The sequence below is a fragment of the Mus caroli genome, unplaced genomic scaffold, assembly GCF_978045245.1.
Source record: "Mus caroli unplaced genomic scaffold, Mus_caroli_1 scaffold_5, whole genome shotgun sequence".
Taxonomy (NCBI): domain Eukaryota; kingdom Metazoa; phylum Chordata; class Mammalia; order Rodentia; family Muridae; genus Mus; species Mus caroli.
This window is the reverse complement of record NW_028227260.1, coordinates 129,205,612-129,230,790: the sequence shown is the minus strand read 5'-3', so window position 1 is coordinate 129,230,790 and position 25,179 is coordinate 129,205,612. Positions and strand designations below refer to the sequence as shown.

Here is a 25,179-nt window from a genome sequence, read left to right as displayed (position 1 = left end):
TCTTAATTTCATATCACACTTTCTTTATACCACATCACTCTCTATATCACATGCCATGCCCTCCTGTTTTTCCACTATCTTTTCCTTTTATCCCACACAGTAGCTTCCTCTTTATCTACAATCACCCCACAGGTAACTGGTACCCTGTTACCTCCTTCCCTTTGTTCCCCATCATCCTTGCATTTTATGTGGTCATCTCCTCTTCCATATTCTTGATCATCCCTCATCTCTTGTCATCCTATATTTTTTATTCTCTATTGTCCTACTTTCTTATACCATATCACTCCATCTTCTTTACCCATTACAGTGTATTCCCTTTAACCCATGTCACCCCTTCCTCTTTATCCACAATCTCCCCTTACCCTTATACTATGTCATCCCCTCCTCTTTATTACCCATCATCTTTCCCTATTATGCCACATCATCCCTCTTCTCTATTCCCTGTGACCCCTGCTATGCAATGTCATCCACACTTCTTTATCCTCAATCACACCTCTTTCATACCCCATATCAACCCCTCCCCTTTATACATTGTCTATCCCCTTTATCCCTTACCACCTCTACTCCTTATTTGCCATTATCTTTCCCCTTTATCCCATACCATTTACTCTTCTCTATCCATAGCTACCCCTTCCCCTTATACCATGTCGTCCCTTCCTCTTTATTGCCTTTCATTATTCCCTATCAGGCCATGTCATCCACTTTTCTTTATTCCCTGTCTTCCAGTTATTCAGTTTCATCCCCACTGTTTTATTCCCCATCCCCACTCTTTACCCCATATCATCCCTTCTTTACTCAGCCCTCCTTTCTCTCCTTTAACTTATGCCATCTCCTTTTGATTCTCCATCACCCATCTCCCTTAACCCATATCATTCCCTCCTCTTCATCCAACATCATCGCTCCCATTTATTTCATATATCTTCTTTATACCCCTTAACTCTCTTTATCTCACCTCATGCTCCTTCTTTATTCCCCATCACCCCTTATTTCATATCACCCACTCCCCCTTTTTTATTCCACATCTGCTCTCCCTTTTATATCATGTCATCTCTTCTTCATTTCATATCAACCCCTCCCCTTTATTCATCTTTCTTGTGTTAATTCCAGCTTCAGATCTTCACTTGGAGCTTCCCAAATTACAGGCCCCCAAATTGTAAGTGAAAAAAAAAAACACACTGTACACCATGAATATGCTGCTGTCACAACACAGATGTTTATTAATGATGAAATGCCAGAGAAGTTTGAACAATCACAAATCTTCGAGCTCTGTGGTTGTTACCCATTGTATGAACAGTTTCTATCCCTCAATACAATACATTCTTCACTCTAAGGACCTTAGCTGTTGTTACTCATAAATATCAGTTATAGTTTGGATGTCATACTTAACCCATATCAGTGTTTTACCAGAGCAAGTCCCGCAAATTTGTACCGTCCTGTATAGAGGATCTACAGAGACGATAAATAAGAGTGTTTGTAATCAGGTGATTTTTAACTACTTGAAACTATGTGTCTGTGCCTAACTAGTTGTTTTGCAGACATCAGGGGTGTGAACACCAGCTGTCTTTAAAACAGGTCCAGGACTAAAATCTATTTTTTTCCTCTAACTTTTGACCCCCAGAAAAGCTAGTTAGGCTTACACTTGAGGTTTCCCTGTTGGCATGTCCTGAGCAAAACTGCACAGAATTTTTTGGAGCGGCTGTTTGACGAGCCATTGGTCTAAATAATTTGAAGGGGAAAATTCTGAGGCGGTGGATTTGCTGCAGGGACAGGGCTATGAGTTGATGTGACACAATTTAGCATTAATTGTTGTCAGCTGTCAGTAGGCTGACCTAACATTCTAACATACCTCTTGAGGGCCTTTCCAGTGAGCTCTTGGGAGGAGGGTAGGAAAGTCAGGAAAAGCATGCAATACCCTTGGGGGGAGGGAAAGCACCTCGAGATTTGTGAGCTTCTCTGGGACAGATGTTTACCACAAATGTAACATCAATTAAAGGAAGGGGCTTCTGTAGTGAGAGGAAAGCCTAGATCAGGGGTAAAAGAGAAGGCAAGGTAGCACCAAAGCGCCTGGGCATGACACAGAAATAGCTCTGCTTTTACCACCTGAAGATACCAAGCATCCCCAGTAATGGGGCTGGCAGTGTATTTGGAATTCCCATCCTGACCCGAGCATCAGGTGGAACTCCTTCTTATCCTTAGTTCTTTATCTTCAAGACTCTTTTACTGTTTCCTGTGACATTCCAGGTCTACCCCCACCCTTTTCCCCTGTCTGGCAACTTAGAGAAGGGAAAACATCTAAGGAAAGAAGCGGGTGACAAATTTGCCCTTCTTCCCCCGGGGCACACGGGGCAGTGGGCGGTCTGCGTTGGGGGGGTTACCGGCTGCTCCTTCCTCTTTGTCAGGGGAACCAGCAGTGCTGGCAGGCACAGCAGGCTCCTCAGAGGGACCTGGAAAATAGTAACAATGTTAATCTCTTAGTTTTCTAGACTTCATAATTTGCAAATAGCTCAAGACACTAAAACCTGGTTTTGAGTCTCAAATACAATACAAGGCACAAAAGCAGAGCTGGAACTTCATTAAAATTGAGGTTTTCTTTAGAGTCTGAAATCCCATTAACTTCTGAATATTTTTCATAGGTTGGGATCACTTCCTCATTTGAGCATTCAACATTTGGGACTTAATCAGCTGCTGGGATCTCTTCAAGATTGGGAACAACTTCTGAATCTTGGGGTTCATCGTTATTTGGGGGCATTTACATTATCTGGCATTCCATTAATGACAGGGGCTTCATCATTACCTGGGATTTCATCAGCGTCTGAGTCGGTATCTGAGTCGGTATCTTCGTTGTTTGGAATTACATCAAGATAGGGAACCTCTGCAAGATCCAGATGGTCCTGGTCTTCAAAATCCGATTCGTCTTCAAAGTCATAGTTCAGGTTATCATTCAAGACCTCGTGCACATCTGGGGCTCCTTCGGGGTCTGAAATCACATGGAAATAAGGTAACTCTTCAAAGTTTGGGGTCTCCATAAGTTCTGGGATTTCATCAAGTTCTAGAATATCCTCAAGAGGAGGGAGATCATCAACATTTAAAGTATCATCACCATCCTCACCACCCATTTCCTCATCCTCACCATTATCTTCTTTATCAAACTCTGGGATGCCCTCAAGATGTGAACCGTGTCTTATTGGATTTCAAGACCTTGATCTTCCCACAAAACAACTCACTCACTGAAATATTCAAATACTAACTCCTCATTTATAGACATAACAATCTTAGAGTATTCACTTTCCTCAAGGGCCTTATCTTCATGCACAAACCTATCTCTCTGTAAGGGTTTGGTCTTCTGCAAAGGACTAACCATTGGGAGGGGCCTGACCTTTAGAAGGGAACTGACCTTCATCAAAGGGCTGGCTCTGAGCAAGGATAGCAGCCTGGGCTTCAGCAGAGTTTTCCACTGGATCAGAAAGTAAAGCATCCTCTTCCATCTTTATGCGAGCACTCCTGAATGAGAAAAAAAAATGAAGTTAGTAGGTTTGCACAAATTTTGTTAATATCAAGATAGTGTGACACTATAAGCCCTATAAGTTAAACATAAGCTAGCCAGGAAGTTAAAACTACTCACTGGATCTTCCTCAGATTCCGGCGTCTGATAAAATCCAGGGCTTCAGGGCTGGACTTCCACACACGCTTAGCAACCTCCTTCTGAATATGGGGGGGCACCTGAAAGTAAAAGTAGTAATCTTAATTGCATATCCCTTTTTATTTATACTGATCTTTATTAGGTATTCAGGACTGAAGGCACTGTGATCAGCAAATGGAGGGTTTTCTAGTCTTGGTTATCCACATGAAACTCTCCCTTATTTTGTGAACAGAAGAATGTGTGGAGTAAGTGTATTCAAAAATTCCTACTTACCTGGAAGAGGATGTCCCAGTTATCAATCATGGCACGGACAACATTGACAGATGCAACATAGTGATCAATCCCCAGTTTAGTCTTCCTGGATTCCTTGTTGGCCAACTTCCCCTTCTTCAGGAGAGCAGTTCCAAACACCAAAGCCAAGTTGGTGGAAGTCATTCGGTTACCTGGAACCTAGGTAAAAAAGTGTGATCAACCTTGAAGGGGTACTAGAAGCTATGGAAATAGATGTATAATCTTTTTATTGTTGGATTTTCTCTCTTTACCCGGTTGACAACCATCTTATTTTCACTATCCTTCCCCACAATTTTTTACCAGCTGTCCATCAATGCCAATGGAGTCTTCACAGTTCTCAGTGATTTTATGCAGTGCCTTCAGCAGACGTTCGAGAGTATCACTGTGGCAAGGTGGCATCAGATAAACCAGAAGCTGCAGGGCAGAAACCTGATCCTTGGGCTTCAGAGCTAGAAGAAGGAAAATAGGACTGGCTTAGAGGGCTAGCCTTAGCAGCAACCTGATATCAAAAGAAAAATATTTCTGCTTCATGGCTGCTAGTGACTGGAAAAAGTACCCGGGCAACATTCTTTTGCTTCCTCATAAAACATTTGACTAAGCTCAGGGTCTTTGAAAGCAGAAAGTGCCCTCCTCAACCTCAAAATTAAATCTCTATAGAGTCTGGGTTCTTCTTAGCCCTAAGGGCAAAGAGCTTCCAGAAGCTTAAGAGAAATTTCCAAGCAACAAATTTATAAGGGAACTGCAAGAGACACAAAAAAGCAACCGGGAGAAGGTTTTATTGATGTTTTTATTTTCATTAACAAATAATGACGGTGTAGTCTAGAAAGATATATTTCTTTTTTTTTTTTTCCCATGGGGAATCTCTAGCCTGGGCTCTTTCATTATGTTCCCCAGATTTGTATGTTTTTTTTTTCCCTTGCTCCAACAACAGAGGGCAGAAAACTCACTTGCAGTCAGGAGGAAGGACATGTACAGATCATCAGGCAGCAGAGGGTCCTTCATCTCACGAAAAAACTCCTTGAGGAGCTCAGCCACATCATGGACATTCACGCTGTCATCCAGTACAATATCCAGGCCTTTGTCAAATAACTCACGGAGCTAAATGAGGGGAAAGAAGATGTGAAATGTCTTCCTTGTCCATCATAGGCTGGGTCTTGAACAGTTCTTCAAGAAATGACAGGCTTCAGTAAAGATAGCTGGCTATATAGTATATCTAAGGGTCTATAAAGAAGACCTTAGCCCCCCAGACACACACACACACTGTCAATCATGACACTACCCTATGTGTATCAGAGAGCCTTTATTTCTATCTTCCCTTCCTTACCTAAAGAACAAAAATGTAAATAGAAACAGTTTACCTCAAGCACCCTCCGCAGAGAGTATTCAATGGTGAAAATCCCCACTGAGCTTAAGCCTGAAAGAAAAGACCAGAGATCCTGAGCATCTATGACCCCTGTTCCCCAATTATGTTTCCCTTGTTCTCCCTAAGCATCTGCATCCCAGCTTTCAATGGAATTATCAGGGCAATGCTACTCAAAGCTTCCATTCCATAACTTCTTTCTCTCCTTTTATAGAATATTCTTCCTTTTTTTTTCTTTTTCTTTTAGTTGACTCCTCCCTTGATTTAACCATTTATGGCTTCCTTACCATGTTTCTCAATGAATTTGCAACAAGTCTCAACAATCTGAGGGATTTGTTGAGCAATTGGGTTGAGGCTCATCTTCCTCTTGGATCCCAGAAGCCGCTGTCCAATAGGCGATGAAAGCTGGGAGAGCTGCAGGATCTGCAGCAGCAGGGCCCCGTTCTCCAGTTCATCTGCGCTATCTGCAGAAACTGCACCCTGTGGGGAAAGCCAGACTAGCTTGAAATGGAGGAGAGGGAACAACCGCTGGGACATTCCTAAGTGGTTGCTGAGTGACATGCAGAACTTGACAGTTTCTCTGTGGCAAGACAAGTCCCCACACCATAAGGACACACAGGCCTTGACCCCTTTCCACTGAGGGTCCATGCCTGAAACCTCTAAGACTGAACTCACTCGACGTCCACGGCGAGTGAACTCTCTAGGCAGGGTGGGCTCATTCCTCCTGCGACTGAAAAAGCGCCTCATGCGTCCAAGCATTCTTTGCACCACGTTTCCCCGACGACGACGACCAGTAGAACCGTTGATATCTTCAACCTGCATCGTGGGTGTCAGTTCACGCTGCTTGCGACGGGTAAGCTCGTTCACCAGTACCTCTTCCAGGCGGATGCCAAAGGTCTTGAGTGATGCAGCTAGGAAAAAATGAGAAATTTTAAAGATCATTAGGGGGAACGGCATGGGTTTATAGCACTCTTCTAAGCAATCGGTCCACAATGGATCCCACTCCCCCAGGCCCACAGCACCCCCCCCCGGAGAGCGGGATCCTGAAGTGGTTAGGTAAAAATCACTGAGTATCACTCAACTACCAGATGTGGTTCAAGGTTTCAACCCTGCCTACGTCTTGCCAGTGCAGGAACACCTTGAAGCAATGAGCAAGATTTCTTCAAATTGATCTGCCTGCGGTGTGTCCACAGGAAAGCTAAGGCAGGTCTGAGAGGACCAACAAAAGAGCCAGCAGCTATTCCTCCATTTCCTGATATAAACCCATGGGGGGGGGGGGGTTCTGGGAGGGAGAGCGAAGAGTCTTCAGGGGCAATAAGCATTGGACATTTCCAGTATCCAGGGCTACACTACCAGAAAGGAGGTTGCATTTTCTTTTCCAGAGGGAGAGAGAGAGAGAGAGAGAGAGAGAGAGAGAGAGAGAGAGAGCGCTCACCCCTGTCTTGTCCTCTCAGCATCAAAAACCACTTCTCCAGGGTGTTTGGACGGTCAGTGGGTAGAGCTATAGAAGAAGAAAAGAAAAAGACACATGCATTCACATACATAACGAATTGAGAAGTAACTGAAACATTACACTGATATAAAGCCACGAGAGGGGGGGGCGTTGGGTGCAGCCCCCCAAAAACAATGTTCGTTTTCGCCCAGCCTCAGTTTCCCTATCTGACAACAAGACTAGCCCCTCCTAGCACGTGCAAGGTTCCAAGAATTTAGCCTAAGCAGTTTAATGCGCCAGACGCATCTTACTATGAACCAGTAATTGCTCAGCACACTTAAAACATAAATTAAAAAGCTCAGAGGCGCCTCCGATCATGCAACAGGCGAGGGGAGGGGCTCTGCCTGCAGCGCCACCACGGGTGAGGGTCGCCAAGTTACTGCGGAAGCGCTCACGCGCGTTTTTGCCTTTGCTCCCTTTGCTGCGGTGAGAGAATCGGCGACACCTGGCTGTGTCTCGGCGCCAAATCCCGCAGTGGTGATTGCTAGCGGGGGTCTTCTTGCTCTTTGCTTCACTCAGTTCAGGCTGCACCAGGGGTGCGCGCCTGACGGTCCTGGTTCCTACCCTTGCACTTCCCAGTTTAAAGGAGCGCCCCTCGAGCAACGCGAACATCCCCCACCTCCCGTAGAGCCCGCAGCCAAATCTGTGCACAAACCCCTGAGGTCTCCCGAAGCGCTGGAACCCGGTCCTGTGCCTGGTCCCCGCAGCCAGGAGGGCTGGGTTGTGCTCGGAGCGCACCTCCCACTGCCAAACCTCAAGCCCGCACCTCTAGCCCGCCCTTTGCCGGGATTGGCGCGTGTCTCTCTGCCTCTTTCTCGCTGTCTCTATCTCTCTCAACCGCGCAGTCTCTTCCTGTCCCAGTCCTCTTTTAGAGTGTCCCTTTGAGCCTTGGTCCCTCTTTGCCCGATTCTCCCACCACACCTGGTGAGCCCGTTTCTTCACCTGTCCTCGCTCCTACCGGGCTTACGGTTCCCTCAAAACCCCAGGCTTCGACTCAACTCAACTAATTTTACCTTCTCTGAAATTTAACAAACAGTATTCAACTCCTGCCTTCCTCCGTTTCCAGGACACCAGGAGACTGGTCCCGTTCTGAGAGCAGTAATGACACTCTCTTCCTTTCCTAGACTTTCAATCTGCCCCACTCCGTCCGGGGGATCTACTCGCCCAAAGGCGAGGACTCCACACCCCGGATATAGCTCACCTCTGTCCGGCTTGAATTCAGAGAGGAAATGTCTGGCCACGAGTTCGTGGTAAGCAGTCTCTTGCAGCTTCAGGCGCTCCAGCTCAGAGAGGCTGTGAATGGATACCATGTCCATGCTGCGGTCTGAGTTCTGTCCTGGGGCTCCTCCCAGGACGCTCACTAAAAAAATGAAGGCAGACAACAACAGCAAAAAGGGGATGATTATGGGACATCGTGTCCTTATTGCCTTTAGAAAAGGAATGCAGCCACCCATTCTGGAATAGGATGATTATCAAGACTGCATCATCCAACTGTCACTGACTGGACCTGGTGGAAGGAACTATAGGGAGGGGGGTAAAGAGGGAGGGAAAACTGGGAGGTGGCTTCACCCTCAAGCTGAGCTGCCTCTGTGTTGAATATTCAGGGGAAAAGAAAAGAAAAACCAACTTAAAAAAAAATCACAGCTCTGAGTAGATAGTCCAGAAAAGAGAGAGAAAAACTAACAAAAATTAAGGAAAATAGTTTAAAAAAATAAGCAACCTTATATTTAAAAAACCCAGTTTGATACAACAATAAGACATAATATTTTCTATTAATTAATTACAACTCTGATAAAAATTTTTTCTTTTCTTTCATGATGATGCCCTAAGCTATCTGAGTTAGGTAAAAAGGAGGCATCTATCCAAGATAATGGGCACTGTAAATTTAAATAACTCTTTCAAAAGACAAGCTGGACACATGGATCTGGAGCCAAAATTTGTCCCCAGGCCTTTTGACCTAGTAATTCCCCTTCTAGGAATCTATCCTAATGAAATCTTGCTACAAACAGGAAACATCATATACAAATGAGACATCCACTAAAAAGAAACAAGGGAAGAAGGGAAGGAAGGAAGGAAGGAAGGAAGGAAGGAAGGAAGGAAGGAAGGAAGGAAGGAAGGAAGGAAGGAAGGAAGAGAGGGAGGGAGGGAGGGAGGGAGGGAGGGAGGGAGGGAGGGAGGGAGGGAGGGAGGGAGGGAGGGAGGGAGGGAGAGAAAACTCACAAACAAGATTACTTACATAGTTATGTAATAACTAGTATGAAAAAATGCAACCATACATGTATGTTTATAAAGATGTTTTCAAGAGCAAATACAAAATACAGAAATTATGATTACTTGTATGTGAAGAAAAACATGCATACAGCACTGAAAGAAACACACCAAAATTCTAACAAATAGTCTTTAGTGGCAGGATTTTGTTTGTTGGTAGTTTTTCTCATTTTTTAAACCTGAAATACTTCATTTCTTGGAGGGAAAGTCAACTTTTATGAAAACAAACTTCATCTCCTAATTCTATACAGAATTAGCAACCACCATGAAATTTGTCTTAATATAATGGCAAAGGTGTTTTATATGGCCTTCCTCCATAGCCCTAAATGACACTGTGCTCAGACTGCACATCCCTCAGTGGATACCTCCCTGGACCCCACATAAGCATCTTTTATCACATTCTGTGGTACTCTTGTTCTTTCAGTGACTCATTAAAAGAAAAAAATCTGTATTAAAGAGAAATCTGTATTAATTGTCCACTTTAAACCAGGTACTAAATATTCAGGGGGTGAACAAGAGAATACTGCTCCCTTCATAAAAGATTCAATAATGCAGTGAAGGACATACACAGGTTAGCAACAGTTTGCAAAATCTTTTGGTATGTCAGCTGGCAAAGGTATAAAGAAAAAATACTGTGAGAATATACAGGAGAAAATATCTAAGTCTGCCTGGAAATGGGGGTGTGGGGGCAAAGAGACAAAGACAGAGAGATAATGGCTTGTGCAAAGGAAAAAATGGAAGAAAGATTGTTATCTACTAAAGCAATATGCAGAAGTTGGGAGAAGATAAATCATGAAAGGCCCCATAACACCATGTTTAAGATATAGACTTTTTTTTCTCTAGGCAATAGGGCACTACTATAGGGGTTTAGGCAGGGAGTGACAGAGTCACAGCTTTACCTTTGTTAAAAAAAAAATACAGAGTCATGAAAACCCTACTTTGTGTAGAAAGTCTGAAGCAAGTAGATTAGCTAAGGGGCAAAGGGCTAGTGATGTATATCAGAGATCCTGAATGGAAATAACAAGGCATAGGGCTAAATTAATTTTGTTTATGGCAAATTTGGGACATGGAGAACTAAGACTTTTGACAAAAACAAGCAATCCTATACCATTTTTCTAAGCTTAACTCTCATGAAGGTTTACAAATATGTTCTATATATTATTCTTAGAGGAGCTTAAAGATCAGTAATATAGCTGTGACAGATAAAAGGTAGGAAAAAGGTTAATCATATAATGTAAACAAATGAGCAATGCTGTTTAAAAAGAAAATATACTTCTTGGGTTTTATCAACAAAATTCTCTTTTCCTCACATACCTTAATGCAAGTCATAGATATAAGAAATGCTTGTTGGCTAACTGAGGCACAGCATGAGAAAGAATGAGGACTTTTCCTGTGGCTTTCAGATGAAGCCAAGATGAAAGCCCATAGATTCTAAAATTCCTTCAACTGCAAAGCACATACCCTGAACCCACAGTGAACACCAAAGCTGGACTACCAAATAACCACAAAGTAACCATTTTAACCAAAGGCATATATGCATTTAAGTGCAGTTGCATACGAAACTTCTAGCAAACCCCACTTAAAATAGCAAATCTAAAATCCATCAATGAGGGTCTCATCTCAATACACAGTCTAGCTTTGGCTTAAAATCTCTAACATCACAGTCCCCCTCCCCTTATCCCAATCCAAACATCTTTGTACCTGTCTTGGAGTTTCAGCTATTTCTTCTTGTAGCTTACCAGAGCTGTTCACTCAGAGAGCAGAGCTGCTTCTCTCCTCAAAAATACAGGATGGAAATAAATCCCTCCCCTCCACAGAAAGAAAGGTAAGAACAAACAGTGAAACCTCAAATCATCATCAGCCCAAAAAGGAGAGGGAGAGAGAGGAGGGGGGAGCTTTTGAGAGATGAGTCAGCCTAGATGCTTACAATTCCGAGGGAAATCAAAGGCCTTACAATAAACCGTTTGTCATTGCCTCCCTGCTTGAACATACAGGGCTGAACTTAACAACAGTCATAGGCTGCAGTACTGCCAACAAAATTGACTCCATCTTGCATACCTTCAACGCTCTCAGATCACCAGTAGGCCCCAAGACTACAGCAGAGCTAGGAAGGCTAAAATGCCCAAGGAACAGCCAATAAAGAGTAGAAGAAAATATACAGGGTTCAACAGGAAGAGACAGGCATAAAACAAATTCTTTAGATTTAACCAATCTATTTGTCCTCAGGCCTGACTCTCCAAGCTGGACACAAAAGAAGGCTCACCACAGGGAACAAAATGCAAAGAGACCTCTCTTGCTTCATCGTCCTCCCCTCCCCACTTCAGTATGTTCTAGCACTAGCTTGAAATGGCTATGAGATTAAAAAGATACCAAGAAGGAAGGTGAAAGCAAACCAGCTGAATTTTGGTCTAAAATTCAAGTTATTTGCAAAAGTAATTTCTTTACACAAACACATTCAGGGGACAAAAAAGTTAGAACCAAAACCAAGCTTTATTATTTCTTAGCTATATAAGCATAGGAGAACCAGTTGATTCTGAGTCTTGGTGAACCACTCTGAAAATAGGGAAATGACATAGCTTCCATTTCCTCAGTTACATGGTAAATGACTACTGTGTATGTAATAAGTAGCACTGCTTTTTTTTTTTAAATAAAAATGTAATATCAAAGATTCTTTTCAGAGGGCCCAAATCCATCTTAAACTACCAGGCTGCTAAAGTGATTACATAAAATAGGAATTGGTATCAATGCATTGATCAGTCTACTCTGTTCAATTTCTACTAAGTTTGAATTAAATTAGCACAGATGAAGATATCTGGGGATCCATTAGGAAAAGCTCTGTCTTCTTCACTCTTCAATTTCAAGCATTTTTAATCATCTTGCAAGAGTCAGAAAAACTAACAGCATAATTAAATATTTCAAATGCTGTTATTCTGATGAGTAAAATGCAGATATATCCACAAATGTATTTTTCTTTCCAACCATCCGGTTTTTCCATGTTACCAGCAAAAGAACATACAATATTATTTCGATCAGCAAAGGAGTTTCGAAATGAATAGAGAGCACGCAGGAGAAGCTGAACAAAGGGCAGTATTGAGCAATGCAAAGGGTTGAGCACTCTTAGGTGGCATCAAGCCTATTCTCCATGTCCTCCTGAAATGCATGGCACAGATGGAGAAACAAATTAACTTTAGGAAGGTCAACCACTTGAACATGGAGAGGACAGAAATGTTCTGAGCAAACCATAAATTCACAGCCCTCACAGTGTGGAGACCTAATGTACTCCATTGCTCCCACCAAATAAGTTAGGATTGGTCTAACTCTCACCAGTAAACATAGATGGGGAAAAAAAACCCCACAGGGACCACGCTGACACAGTGGTTGAAATCTCTATTAATTAGGCACCTTGTGGCATCATTAGAATTTTACTCCAAGCCATTAAAAGCTCCTTGGTGTTTGGGAAATTGATAGTGCAAGGGGCTGGGTGTCCAGAAGGTATCACATCTACATCATTCAAATGTGTACAGGCAGTGACGATGCATAAAGACATCCCCATTAATACATCACAACCTGGGAAAAAGATACAGGGCTCTAGCTGAACACATCTGGGCACCAATTTGATCTGCTGACACATTACCTCATTCATCTCTAGCATTAATGAGTTAGCCTTTAAGTTGTTATCCCATAACCTCTATTTCAGCAAAGGCTGCAGATGCAGTGAACAAAATGACTCATTTTAGCCTGTGCAGTAGTGATGCCCCAAGATAATTAAATCTGGGGACAGCGTTCTTCAATCCCTGCAGTCAGCCCATCATGCCAGGACAGAGGCTCATAAACTGAAGGTAGCAATGTTTAAATATCTCAAGCAAAGCCCTGGGTCTAAAATCCTCTTCCAAGAATATTGTACTATGGGGATCAGAGTTAAACTTAACTATCACCTTGTCCAAAACCTCTTCTGCATTTCGGGAAACTGAGGCTCAGAGAGAAATGGGATTTTTTTTCCAAGGCAGCACAGCCACTTAATAAGAGACTGGACATGAATCCATTTCTCAGTGTCAGGGCATTTTCTACTACCCCATCTACAAATTCTCTCAATAGCTGGAAGATTTTTGCATTGCTAGATAATGAACTCAGAAGAATGAATACATAATAAAGTCTAATTCCATAAATCCAGAGGAAATCATATAGAAGGTAGGCAGGCACCAGAATTAACAGCATCTTTGTACAATTGTCATCCCATAGAATACAGTATGCCCTTTTTAAATTTTATGGACTAAAGAAAAAAATCTCCAGCTCAAGGTGGTGAAAGGCAATCTTTATGCTCTAAATATCCCAAAGGATGGTGTAAACAAGGCAATACAATATCAAATTCAAGATGTAGATTTTCTCAATGTTGTCTGCAGTATGTATCGGGGTACATAACAGTGTTGCCCATCACAAGCTGTGTCATCATTTCCATCTTTTAGTTGCTATTTCTATTAAATAGTGGCAAAGGAGAGAAAAATAAGATGTTCTATAAATGGGTGGTAAAGTAATAATTAATGTTTAATTTGCCTTGTGTTTCTCATTTTTTCAAGTGCTTTCTATAAGTACTTTATGTCTAGGCCCTGCCACACAGTAGGTGTTCAATAAGTGTTCTTTAGGTGAATCATAGGATTATAAACTCTAAGGGTTTGTGAGAATATAAAGCTCTTACAATTAAAACAGCCTATCCATGATTCATGAATAAATGAATCATGCCACTTCTTCCAACAACCCCTGGAAAGGAGGTGGGCTGGGATTATCTCCTCTTCACAGACAACAACAAACTAGAGCTCTGGAGAACTCCTGGCTTAACTAAAGTTATACAAAAAGCATCTGAGAAGTGGGAATAAAGGTTCTCTGGTTCTCTCTGTCTCCTCTCTGTCTCTATTTCTCCCTCACTATCTCTCTTTATCTGTGTCTGTCTCTGTCTTTCTGTGTCTGTCTCTGTCTCTCTCTGTCTCTCTCTCTGTCTCTCTGTCTCTCTGTCTCTCTCTCTCTCTCTCTCTCTCTCTCTCTCTCTCTCTCTCTCTCGTATGTGTTTCACACTGGAAACCTGGATTTAAATGGAAGCCTTACGTGTTCAAATACCAAGTGTATGACTTAGTAAAGTACCTCACTTCTGTGACTCTCAAGTCTATGTATGGCTTTATACCATAACAAACATTATATGTGTTAGGGATGCAAATCCAAAGATAAAATATGATTAAAGAATCATCTAAAGGGTATATTTGTCCCAAAGTAAGGAACTCCCTCTCACTCAAAAAAGAAAAACCCTTTAAGTCAACTATGCAAGGACTGCTAGGCTGAAGTACTTTTATCTGAGCATGAATGGGATACCTTGCCTTGTTGAAGAATGCCCCTGACCCACCTTTAAAGAGTGAAAATGGATACTCACCTACTGCCAACAGGAAGCTCACTTCCAGAGGGGAAAGGAGAGCTATGTCTTCCTTGATGGGAGGAGATGCAGTATATGGGAAGATGAGGTTAGCTTGTGAAATGTAGAGAAGACTAACTGGGCCACAGAAGGAATTGAGTACCAACTATGGCTGGCTCAGCATCATGCATAAGCCAGGGCTGTTAGAGAGAGAGGGAGGGCTAGCTAAATGGAAGGCCTCAGCTCCTGCCCTTGGGATCTTATAGCCTAGTTGAAGGTCACATGAATGTCACAGGAATGAGAGGGATCATCATCCTTTTATGTTTTCCTTTACTAATTTAAATCCATTTTCTCTCCTTTGTTCCTATAAAGATTATTAAGAACTGACTATATCTCCAGGCCTACTCACACCAGACAGACCCTTCCTCAATTGGAGGCTTTCAGGACACACTGAGGATGCTCTTTCCAGACATCCATTCTGCCTCTCTCTTCCTCCTCCCTATCTGTTCCACTTACAAAGAGCCATCTACACACTCACATCCACACACACTTCCACAGATTTGCCCCAACACTTGTCTCCACTGTGTTGACTGTGATCAAGAGAAAGGAGAATAAATTCAATGGCGCATCACCAACCATTTGCCTTTTCCAGATCATCTCTGGCTTCTACACAGTACACATGAGCACGAAAACAGTGATAGAGCAATCCCCCAGACCACCCAAGCAGAGGTCATGCCAAGAAAACCTGCAGAGTAAGGAAATTCTCACAGCCCAGGCTTCATTTCTGTGTGCCCCCCCCCCCTACTCCTCTTCCCTTTGATTATATCTTCCCCAACAAGCATACAATTTTCTGCTGGTTTTCTTCTTCAAAATCCCATCTGAGGGACTGTCATAGGGAATTGGGTCTGTGGGAGATATTTTTCCCTGTAGTTTTCATGAATAGGAATGACATTTTAAAACTACCATCTAATAACCCTATTTCTAAAATACCAATATCAAACTATTCATTCTCCCCAAAGTAGACTGACTCCTCTCTTCAAGAAGATGTTAGGCCAAAAGTCAGGAGGCCTGCTTAGTGACTACGCAGCAGGATGGCCTTGGGCAAGTCAGTGAGCACCCCCAAACACAAAACATAACTGGCATAATAATTTATCATTATATTGTTTCTCTAAACAGCTTTGTAGAGAGACTCTTACTGCAGAGTCTTTGATTATTCTAAGGAGGAAATTAATAAACTCCAGGACAGAGGGTCACAGTGCTGATACCATACCTGCTACTCAAAAGAGAGCCCCCCTCCAGTCCTCAGTAGATCCAAGAGGCCCTGAATGTGGAAAGTGAGGGTACCAAGTTGGTTTCCTTCCTTGTCTTAAGCTGGGGCCCAGCTGCAGGCTTTTGACCCCGGGGATGGGGCTTTTAGCACAAACTCTATACCCTTAAATCAAGGGGTTACTCTCAGCTGGTGGTAGCCACTGTGCAAGAGAGCAAGGCCTTCAGACAGAGTTGGGCTTTGCAGCTCTAGTCCCGCCCCTATATAGCTCCTGGGAGCGCTCAATCTGCAAAGTTAAACCAAGACCCCCAGCAGCGCCCAAAAAACTACTCTCCGCTACCGCCCCCCCACCCCCCAGTGAGAACTGAAAAAAAAAATCCGTCTTTCCTACGAATTCTCCCTTGATGCCCTTATCCGGAAAACCCTGGCAAGAAGTTTAACACTATCTGTTCTCCTTCCCCTCCCACACGTCGGACCCTCCAGTGTGAGGACCCTCGCGCCCCCACCTCCACCTCTCGCCACCCCACAGAGGGTCCCACTCGGGCCCCTGATGTCCAGCCCCTGTTCTACCTCTTAGCGACTCTCCTGGTCCGGCCAAGGAATAAGAGGCGTGGAGACCTGCTAGTCAGCCTGGCACTGCGCCGCTGCTAGTCCTGAGAGGAGCTGCAGGCGCTGAGAGCGCTCGCCTCTGCCACTCAGATTCCCCCACCCTGTGTACAGCTTTCCGCGGTGGGGTAGGGGCTGATTCATAGCAATTTTCTACACGGCAGCCAGCTCTGTGCCTCAGGCATACCTGTTTGCTGAATTCCCTGGGCTACTCCCACTGTTTTTATATGTACCCCACAATCTTCTCTCCTCTTATTCAAAACAATTTCATCTTTAAGATTAAGCCCTGAGAGTCCCCTTTTCCCTGATCATTCTAAATGCCCTCCCTCTCCTGATCATGCTCTACAGTCTCATATTACAGATGAGGGAAAGGCAGAAGTGGGGTTCAGAAGGTTCAGAAATGTACCCCCAAACACTAGCCTTATTAGTTCCAGGGTCAAGGTGAGGGTCCACACCTCTCAGTTCCATATTCGGCACCCTACTTGGTATAACACATTTATCCCCTTCTAACTTGGTTTTTATGATCATGAAACATCCTTTGTGGACCCTTTGCATGTAAGGGCTCCCCAAAGACCACCACCCTCCACACCTTGCCTCACTTTTTCAGCTCCATGATTCTCACTTTTGTCTAAGGTCTCTGCTCTAAAAAGGTCAATTTGTTCAAAGTTCAGTGAACTAGAGAAGCAAACAGTAACAAGCTTCAAAAAGTCTTCCACCCACCTGGATAGCAATGATCTCAATAACTTTTCCCCACACTACTTCCCCCACCCCATTACTATCATCTTCATCCTATTTTGATGTTTCTAACATGTCTAGACACCTGGGGAAGCCACATGACCATACATCTAAAACTTCTTCCAAGACTGCCCTCTTGTAATCTGTAGCCCACCAACCATATCTACAAACTAACATCAGGTAACAACAATACCTTATTGACAGGGAATAAGGTATATCCAATATTCTCCTGTGATGCACCAAAAGCAGTATGGTGCTATGATACAAGCTATTAAATGAGAGACACTTTCAATGCACAATAGCTTCCCCTTGGAACTCACTCTCTTACTTTCTTGGGTGAAGTCAATGGCAAACAAGAGAATGTGGTTGTTTAAGGATTAAAATAAATTGGAGAAAGTGAGAGTCCAGTATGCTAAAGACTATGTATAAGACAAGCAAGAAAGAAGGGAGAAGCAGAACTAGGGCCAATGAGAGAAGGACAGAAAGGAAAAAGAAAAGAGAGCAGCTGCCTGTTCTGGGCAGACATGGCTAGAGAGAAGGTCCAGGAAGAGCTGCCCTTATTTCCCCAAAGGTTAAGTAAGGCATGTGACTCTAAAGAATGCAGCTTAGAAGAGAGATTCAGAAGCTTAGTGGCAAATTTCTCTTCAGAAATGTGGCAGGAAGGAGGGGGATGAGAGGGCATACAGTAGATCAATGGAAACACACACACACACACAGGGAGGGAGGGAGGGAGAGAGAGAGAGAGAGAGAGAGAGAGAGAGAGAGAGAGAGAGAGAGAGAGAGAGAGAGACAGAGAGAGAGAGTTCCTGTCATTGTGTCATTGGCTGCATGTATGTGCTGTTTGTACCACCTCCACTACCACCACGATGATCTCGAGCTCTCCCCCTGAAATTAAATAAACCTTACCCCACTCAGAAGTATAATTGGAATGTTCAGGATGAGTTTTCTTTCCATTGGAGGAGAGGCTGTCTTCCTCTCTTGTTGGAAATGGGCTGAGTGCTTTCCATTTATAAGTTTTAGAGCATCAGACCAGGAGATGGAGAAAAGGAGGGAGGGAGCACTTGAGGCTGGTCCAATTGTCCCTGGCATATTCATCCTCCTTCTCATTTTCTCTCTCCCTGTCTCGCTCTCTAGAGTTTTCTGCAGCCCCTCCTTCTGTCCCTGGCAGCTTTGGTCCTCTTCCTCACTGCAGTATCTTGCAGACAATTCCCCCTCTTGCTTGTGATAAGGTACTGATATTGGGCCACCTCTTTCTATTAGTGCTTGCTTTGGGTGGTACTGGGTACTGGAGTCGGTCTTGGGCAAGCTAGGCCTTCATATCACTACTGAGTTACACTCCAGTTATGGTGCTTGCCTTTTAAGGTGGAAGCTTAAGCTGGCATGACAGAAAAAGACTAATATTTGGTGTGAAGGGTATGTTATCAGAGATGGAAAAATAATCCATTTATGTACCCAGCCACATATTAGTATTGAAAGACAGCAGGGAGGCATGGTTTGAACCTGAACTCATAGGAAGCCAATTTAGGTGGCAGACTGGCAAGTTGCTGGCTTAAATTGCAATGATTGCCATGGCAACATAAATACACCAAGATGATTTGAGGTATTAAATAGGTCCAGCAATGAATGTTACTTGGCCTCAGTTTTCTCAACTGCAAAATAGGAGAATATATGTGTGTCCTCACAGTGCTTTGTAGAAAAGTGAGCAGATGACAGCAGGGAATGCTGAGTACTTACCTCAGTACCAAAGCACCAGAGGAAAAAGGACTTGCCCAGGATCACCAAACTCTAACAGTAGAATCAGATGGGAACCCAGCTCTTTCTCACACACACCTGACCCTAGGGGGAGTGCTTTCCATTCTACTTTCTGCTCTGAGAAGAACTCCAGGACTATCCTAAGGAACATCGATTAGGAGTTGACTCTGTGTGTATATAAATGTAGTCACTCTCTCCTTTAGGCTCAGCCTCGGGGGACTGAGGCTCAGGCTCCTGACTGATCCTCCTTCTCATCACCATTCAGGTAATCTCTCTGTCGTATCTTGGACTGATTCATTGCCACTTCAGCACCACCTCTGCTGCCCAACTCCTAGGTGGTGACTCACCCTTTGGCTGGCTAAGGCCTCTGCCCTCCAGGAAAGAGGCTTTCTCCTTAATTAATTGCAGGAGACTCAGCTGCATTGAAAAGCAAAACAAAAACACCCGTTCAATTGGACTTTGAGATTGAGGGCTTTGAGGAGGAATCAAATAGCCCCTTGCCCCAAGCCACTACCCTCTATCCCCACAGTACCTGTAGTGCCACTATTCAAACCCCTCTTCTGTGTTTTCTATACTATCTTTTGAACCTCCAACTCGGTTTTATCAAGGGATTTCATCCAGGATATCTCTCTTCTGCATTACATTTGAGCTGTGTGGCTAGCACTATGTTTGGCTCTGGCAGAATATAAAGTAACAAGAGACATCTCCAGCACCCAGTGAGTGTTGACTCCAAATTTATGAAGATCACTATACCACTTTGTAAAGGAGAAAATATGTCAGAGGAGTAAGAATTTCCTGTGGTGGGTAGACATATCAGGTGGGAGGACCCTACCACAATCTCAAGAACTGAAGCTGTAGTCAGAAGTTTCTCATGGTTAGGGGCTAATATCATGAAGACATCCGTACAGGCACTTCCTTTCAACACAGAGCATTGCTTGAAAAATTGAAAGTTAGCCGAACCCCTTGCTACCCTCCAACTTCCTGGCTTAGGGGCATCAAATAATGATCAAGTCCCTCGGAACTGCCCAGATTCATGTCCCCCAAGCCCACACATCCTTACATTTTTAAATAACGCTCCCGGAAGGAATGTGATGGGTTTTTTTTTTTTATATGTCAATTCCCCGACTACCCTGCGACTTGCCAAGGTAGTCATCTACAAAGTGGCAGCATGGAAATTCGAACCACTGACCACTTGGAAATCCACAGGCTTTGCACAGAACTTTGTGCGATTTGGCTCTGAGTAGTGAGGGGGAAAGACCTTCTCTTCTTCCATTTCCCTTGCCTGTGGTCCATCTCCACAGAAAGAGAACACAAGCAAAGGACAGGAGCCTAAATAATCATGTCTGTGGAGAAACCTTGGAGTTTCCCCGCGAAGGCTAAGGTGCAAGAAATGTAAATCACCTCTGCCGCCCCCTGCCGCTGGTGGCTCCAGGTCCAAGGCTGCTGTGTGCGTGAAGCGCAGGGCTGAGTGCTAAGGGGGAAAAAGAGCTCTCTGACTGTGTGAGAACAGACACAGGTTCCTCTAGGCTGTAAATAGCCCCATTAGATTTGCTGACATAAAGGGGGGAGGGCAGGGTCCTACTGTGTGTCCAGCATGGAGTCAGTGATTTCTAATTGCGGCTGCCTTTTATGTAGTAAATCTGTTGCTATGCAAAAATAATGAGCTCTCCATTAAGAGAAGTCTTCGAGCTATAAGCTAGGGGTTTCCGCAAAAAGCTTCTATGCAAATCTCAACTCTTTACTTTTTGGAACCAATAAAGCCCCCACACTCCGCAGCAACCCACTCTCAGGCAGAAAGAAAAAAGCAGCACACCCTGGGAGGAGGGGCAGAGGTCAAACAGATGGGACAGGGGGAGGGTCCTGGGAGGAGGAGCCTCGAGCGGGGTCGACCACAATCTGAGTCAGGGTCCTCGCTGGGTGCTCGGCGCCTGCTGGCGAAATCCCCGGACTTTCCTGTTTTCCTGGGTTCCGACTGGACCATACCTGGACCCAACTCACTGTTTTGGCCCGGGACAGAGGGGCAACACCCTCAGGTCAAAGGGAAAAGAGCCTCTGTGCCCGCTCCGCCTTGCACGCCCATCCTCCCTCCTTTCTTCCCCGCCTCCACTCCTCGCCCCCTTCTCTTCCGCCCTGAGAGAAGGAGGGGGCGGGCTGTATGTGTATGTATGTATGCATGTGTGCGCGCTCGGGTAAGGCACGTCTGTGTATGTGTTCGTGTGTGGCCGTATATGTGCGATGGGGGGTGAGGTGCATGATTTAACCCAAGTGTTTGGTGGGGTGTCTTTGCTCTGTGACATGAGGAGGCATGTGTTTCTGCTGTTGGTGTGTGCATGCTTGTAAGATGTATGATTCTGCCTGACTGTACTACAGTGCCTATGAGGGTGCGGTCTGGATGTAGGTATGTTCGATGTGTCATTCTGCCGGGTCTGTGGACCTGCTGTGGTGAATGTATGTAAGTTAACAGTGTGTGTGCCTGCTGAAGCTTGTATGCATATGTATATTTTGTGTATGCTTACACTTAGGTGTGTGTCAGTGTGCTTTTACAGGTGGTGTTTATTGTCAGGTGTAGTGTGTGCATTTGTGAGCAAGGCACCTCTATAAGAGCACTAAAGTGTTTGTGTGCAAAGGTTTGTGCAGCTCAGGGTTTTATGTGTATTTTAATTGTATGTTCAAGTGTGTGATTTGGACGTGTGTGTCCAGTTTATATGCTTGCACAGAGAATGAAATACGGTGTGTCTTGGAAGGAGATCATGGGAGTGTATGGATGCAGTGTGTAAAATCACAAGTGTATTTAAAAGAACCCAGGTGATCTTTTGCATAGTGTTTCTCTCTGTCTCTCTGTGTCTCTCTGTCTCTGTGTCTCTCAGTCTCTGTCTCTCTGTCTCTCTCTGTCTCTCTGTCTCTATCTCTCTGTCTCTGTCTCTGTCTCTCTCTGTCTCTTTCTCTCTCTCTCTCTCTCTCTCTCTCTCTCTGTGTGTGTGTGTGTGTGTGTGTGTGTGTGTACATTGCACCAAGGCAGGGACAAGGAAGGAGGTATGGGCTGGCAACCCCAGCAGGGGCGCCCGCGGGCTTGATCTCCTCGGTGGAGGTCTGCTCTTCCAACGCCATGCCTGCCAGGTCGGATGAGGCAGGGTGTGAACTTACCTGCTGCTGCTTAGAGAACGAAGAGGAAGGCTACGCAGGAGATTTGGCCAGGTAGGGTGCCTAATGCGCGGTGCAGGGGCTAGTGGGAGTAATCTGGAAAATTGTTGATCACTGACCCATGTCACCACCACCCCACCAGGAGGTCCCAGTTTGTCTCCAGCTGAGCACAACTATTTGTTCAAGGCCTGGGTGTTTCACACCTCTATGACTTTGTGTGGGCACATGCAGTTGCCTGGAAGCCCTTTCCCCCTGGGCCTAATGACAAACTCCTACTTAATTTTTTTTAAGACTTAATGAAAGAATCACAAAACTTTCTCTGCTTTTTTCTACCCCTCCCTCGTAGCTGAGGGCTCCCTCCTCTGAATTATCACAATTATACTCTTCATACTTCTCAGGGCATGATCATGCATAACTACAGTTATTAGCTCCTCCTCTCAAACGGAAGGGCTGCTACAGAGAACACCTGGTATATAGGAAGGATAATAACCATCCTAATACTGTTTTCATTTATCAAGCACTTTCTGTGTAGCAGATGTAGTGCTAAGTCCCATTATATGTGCTATCTCCTTCAGTCCCCACAATGAGGCTGTGAGGAAGACAGAGGTATGATTATCACCATTTTACACTTCACAAATCAGGCTTAGAGTAGTTAAGTCATTTCCCACAATGGCATGCAGGTCCTAGGAGACAAGGCTAGTACTTGAACTCAGGTCTGCCATGCTCCCTAAAATCATTCTCCTGTAGCAGGCAGCTTAGATAAAAGTTCTCTGATTTCCTGTTAGACAGTGAAGTCTTTGTCAAACAGTATGGTTTCCCAGGGCTTCCTTCTTCTGAGTTTCCTGACAGTACCAAGAGTACTCAGCATAATTACTTTGGCTCTCAGTTGGCTGAAGCTTTCTCCATCTAACTGCGCCTCACCACCTCCAGTTCCGGGAGCTCTCCTTAGTCTAGTGCTGAAAGAAAACCAAGAATGAGTTGTTTTGTTTTGTTTTGTTTTTTCCTAGTCATAGCATTGCAGAATTGAAAACTGGGAGGAATAGAGGTGAGAGATAAGGAAAGAGTGTGGGACTGTTTGTGTAGTACCCCTAACAGAAGCTGCTCTGCAGTGAATTTCAAGTAAACCAGTCCTCTCCATACCAAATTATATATATAAAATAGAACCCCCGAAATAATTCCTGAATGGACCCTATTTTGTGTTATTCATGCTTGGGGGGAGGGTACTGTGCTTGCCTAACGAGGCTCATGCTGCTCTAATGCCTTCCAAGCAACTTCATCTGCGAAATTCTAATTAAAACAATACATTGCATTTGGGAGAACACATTTGGGGGGGGGGCTTGGTGTCAGCCTAGTCAGAGCCAAAGGATGGCTGGAAGCTCTGGCTCCCAACTGAGCCCCCAGGGAACCATCCTGGACTGCTGCAAAGGGGTCAGGGAATGGAGAGAGAGGGACAATTCAGTGGTGGTGAGTCACTTTGCCACTTTTCCAGGGGGGAAAGTGAGAAGCACGATTTAAATTGCCACTGTTATTATTGTGCCCTTTCAACTGGCACAAATGAGCCTAGTGTATGGATGAAAAGCAGTAGGAACATCCATAAAGCTGCCCCCCAGCTGGGCCTGGGTCAGCACCTCATCCTGGGTGGGGTGGGGCAGGAAAAGCATTGCTTAAAGTATTAGGTACAAAGGCGTCTTTAGGAATAAAAAAAGACTAGTGATTAAAGGGCTGAGATTCACTGGACAGAAAACACCTGAAACCTTTTATTTCACTACACGTAAATCTGTGCAACGAGCTCAGAAAAACTCCAGTCTGTCTCAGCATCTGGTCTCAGGCACTCAGCCCCGCATGGGTCCCTCTGACACTGCAACCTTCCCCTTCTGAAGACACAAGTCTCTTTTCTGCTTCTCCACTTCCAACCAGCTGCATCCTTCCTTTCTAGAAGATTTTCCTCCTGTGTCCCATTACACGCGCGCACACACACACACACACACACACACACACACACACACGTGCGCACGCGCGCACACGGGGCCACTGAATTACCTGTCTAAATCCAGGCAATCAATCTACTTGCATCCACATGGACCTTTTGGCTCAATTTTCATGCCTATGAAATGGGAACAAAGTTTGAAGAAGCTAATGGCTCCAGATTTGAAAGGATTTTAAGATTTCATCTTGGGCCAGAGGATATTAACATACTTTGAGACACTCTCACCCAAGACCCCTGTAAATGATGATATGATAAGGCTGCCAGAACTATTGCCACCATCATAAAAGTATACACACTCAGACACAGACAAACAAACACACACACACACACACACTACACCAATTTCCTTGTATTTTTAAGCTGCTATCATGTTTATCCTGTGGAGTATGGGAAGTGTGCCCATACAGAATGGGGACTAGATGAAGTGTTGTAAAACCAGAAGTGCCTTAATGTCTTCAGACTGCCGTTTATCTTAAATATACAGATCTGCAGGCTCAAGACAATAAAATGTGAATTGTACTAAGGAAAGAAATCTTCATTTCCCTGTGAAAATAAAGTCATTGAGCATCAGTATTTTGTCCTTTTGTGTGTGTGTGAGGCATTGGAGTGAGGCAGCTTTAGAGTTGTATTCTAGCTTGGTCACACTTGGTGTGTGATCTTGGGGAAGGTTACTTCACTTCTCTAAGCCTCGGTTTCCCCACCAGCTTAGATGAGAAAAGGAGATGAATCATAGAGAGCCCCAGCCAAATGCCTGACACTCATAATAAATGTTCAAGAAAAGGTTAGTTAATTCCTTTCTCCATTTTCCCTCTCTCCTGTAGCACCTTAACCAGGGTGTTCAGGGTGTAGCACCGGCTATGTAGACAAATTTTCTCATTACTGGTTTCTCTAACACTCTTGAAAAAGCCCCTTTCTTCTTTTAGGATGATATTTTTTCATCAGCCAAATTGAGCCCCCAACGAAATGAACCTTAGTCCAATTCTCACTCTGCAGTGACTTCTGGCAGTGTGAATGGGACCTGGGTTTGAGAGGTAATACTCCACAAGGTCTGAACCTTCTGATACTTGTTCAGACTTTCCCAACTTCAGCTGCAACCCCAGCCCCAGGCTTGCCCTAAATAGGTGCTATCATGAAAAAGAAAAGAAAAGAAAAGAAAAGAAAAGAAAAGAAAAGAAAAGAATAAGAGACTCTTTCTTGACAAGATTGCCTTATGATTTTATGTGGAGTGTGTGTGTGTGGGGGGGG

The 25,179-nt window shown here is 44.3% G+C and overlaps 1 protein-coding gene across 2 annotated transcripts in view; it reads right to left on the bottom strand.

Annotated features, from left to right (window-relative positions):
• Positions 1–2,109: 2,109 nt before the first annotated feature.
• The window catches only part of Arhgap36 (Rho GTPase activating protein 36), a 28,450-nt gene continuing 5,380 nt past the window's right edge, over positions 2,110–25,179 (bottom strand). Inside the window, exons 2-13 of one of the 2 annotated variants that reach the window (XM_021153561.3) lie at positions 7,985–8,143; positions 6,727–6,792; positions 5,967–6,202; positions 5,579–5,771; positions 5,290–5,345; positions 4,879–5,029; positions 4,232–4,380; positions 3,914–4,090; positions 3,623–3,720; positions 3,395–3,501; positions 2,795–2,977; positions 2,110–2,444 (exon numbers count right to left, since the gene is read on the bottom strand). In XM_021153561.3, the coding sequence (XP_021009220.1) occupies positions 2,293–2,444; positions 2,795–2,977; positions 3,395–3,501; positions 3,623–3,720; positions 3,914–4,090; positions 4,232–4,380; positions 4,879–5,029; positions 5,290–5,345; positions 5,579–5,771; positions 5,967–6,202; positions 6,727–6,792; positions 7,985–8,143 (1,727 nt within the window). In that variant the 3' untranslated portion in view covers positions 2,110–2,292. Of the gene's footprint in view, positions 2,445–2,794; positions 2,978–3,394; positions 3,502–3,622; positions 3,721–3,913; positions 4,091–4,231; positions 4,381–4,878; positions 5,030–5,289; positions 5,346–5,578; positions 5,772–5,966; positions 6,203–6,726; positions 6,793–7,984; positions 8,238–25,179 lie in introns of those variants that run through there. The other variant, XM_029473382.2, reaches the window with a different exon arrangement.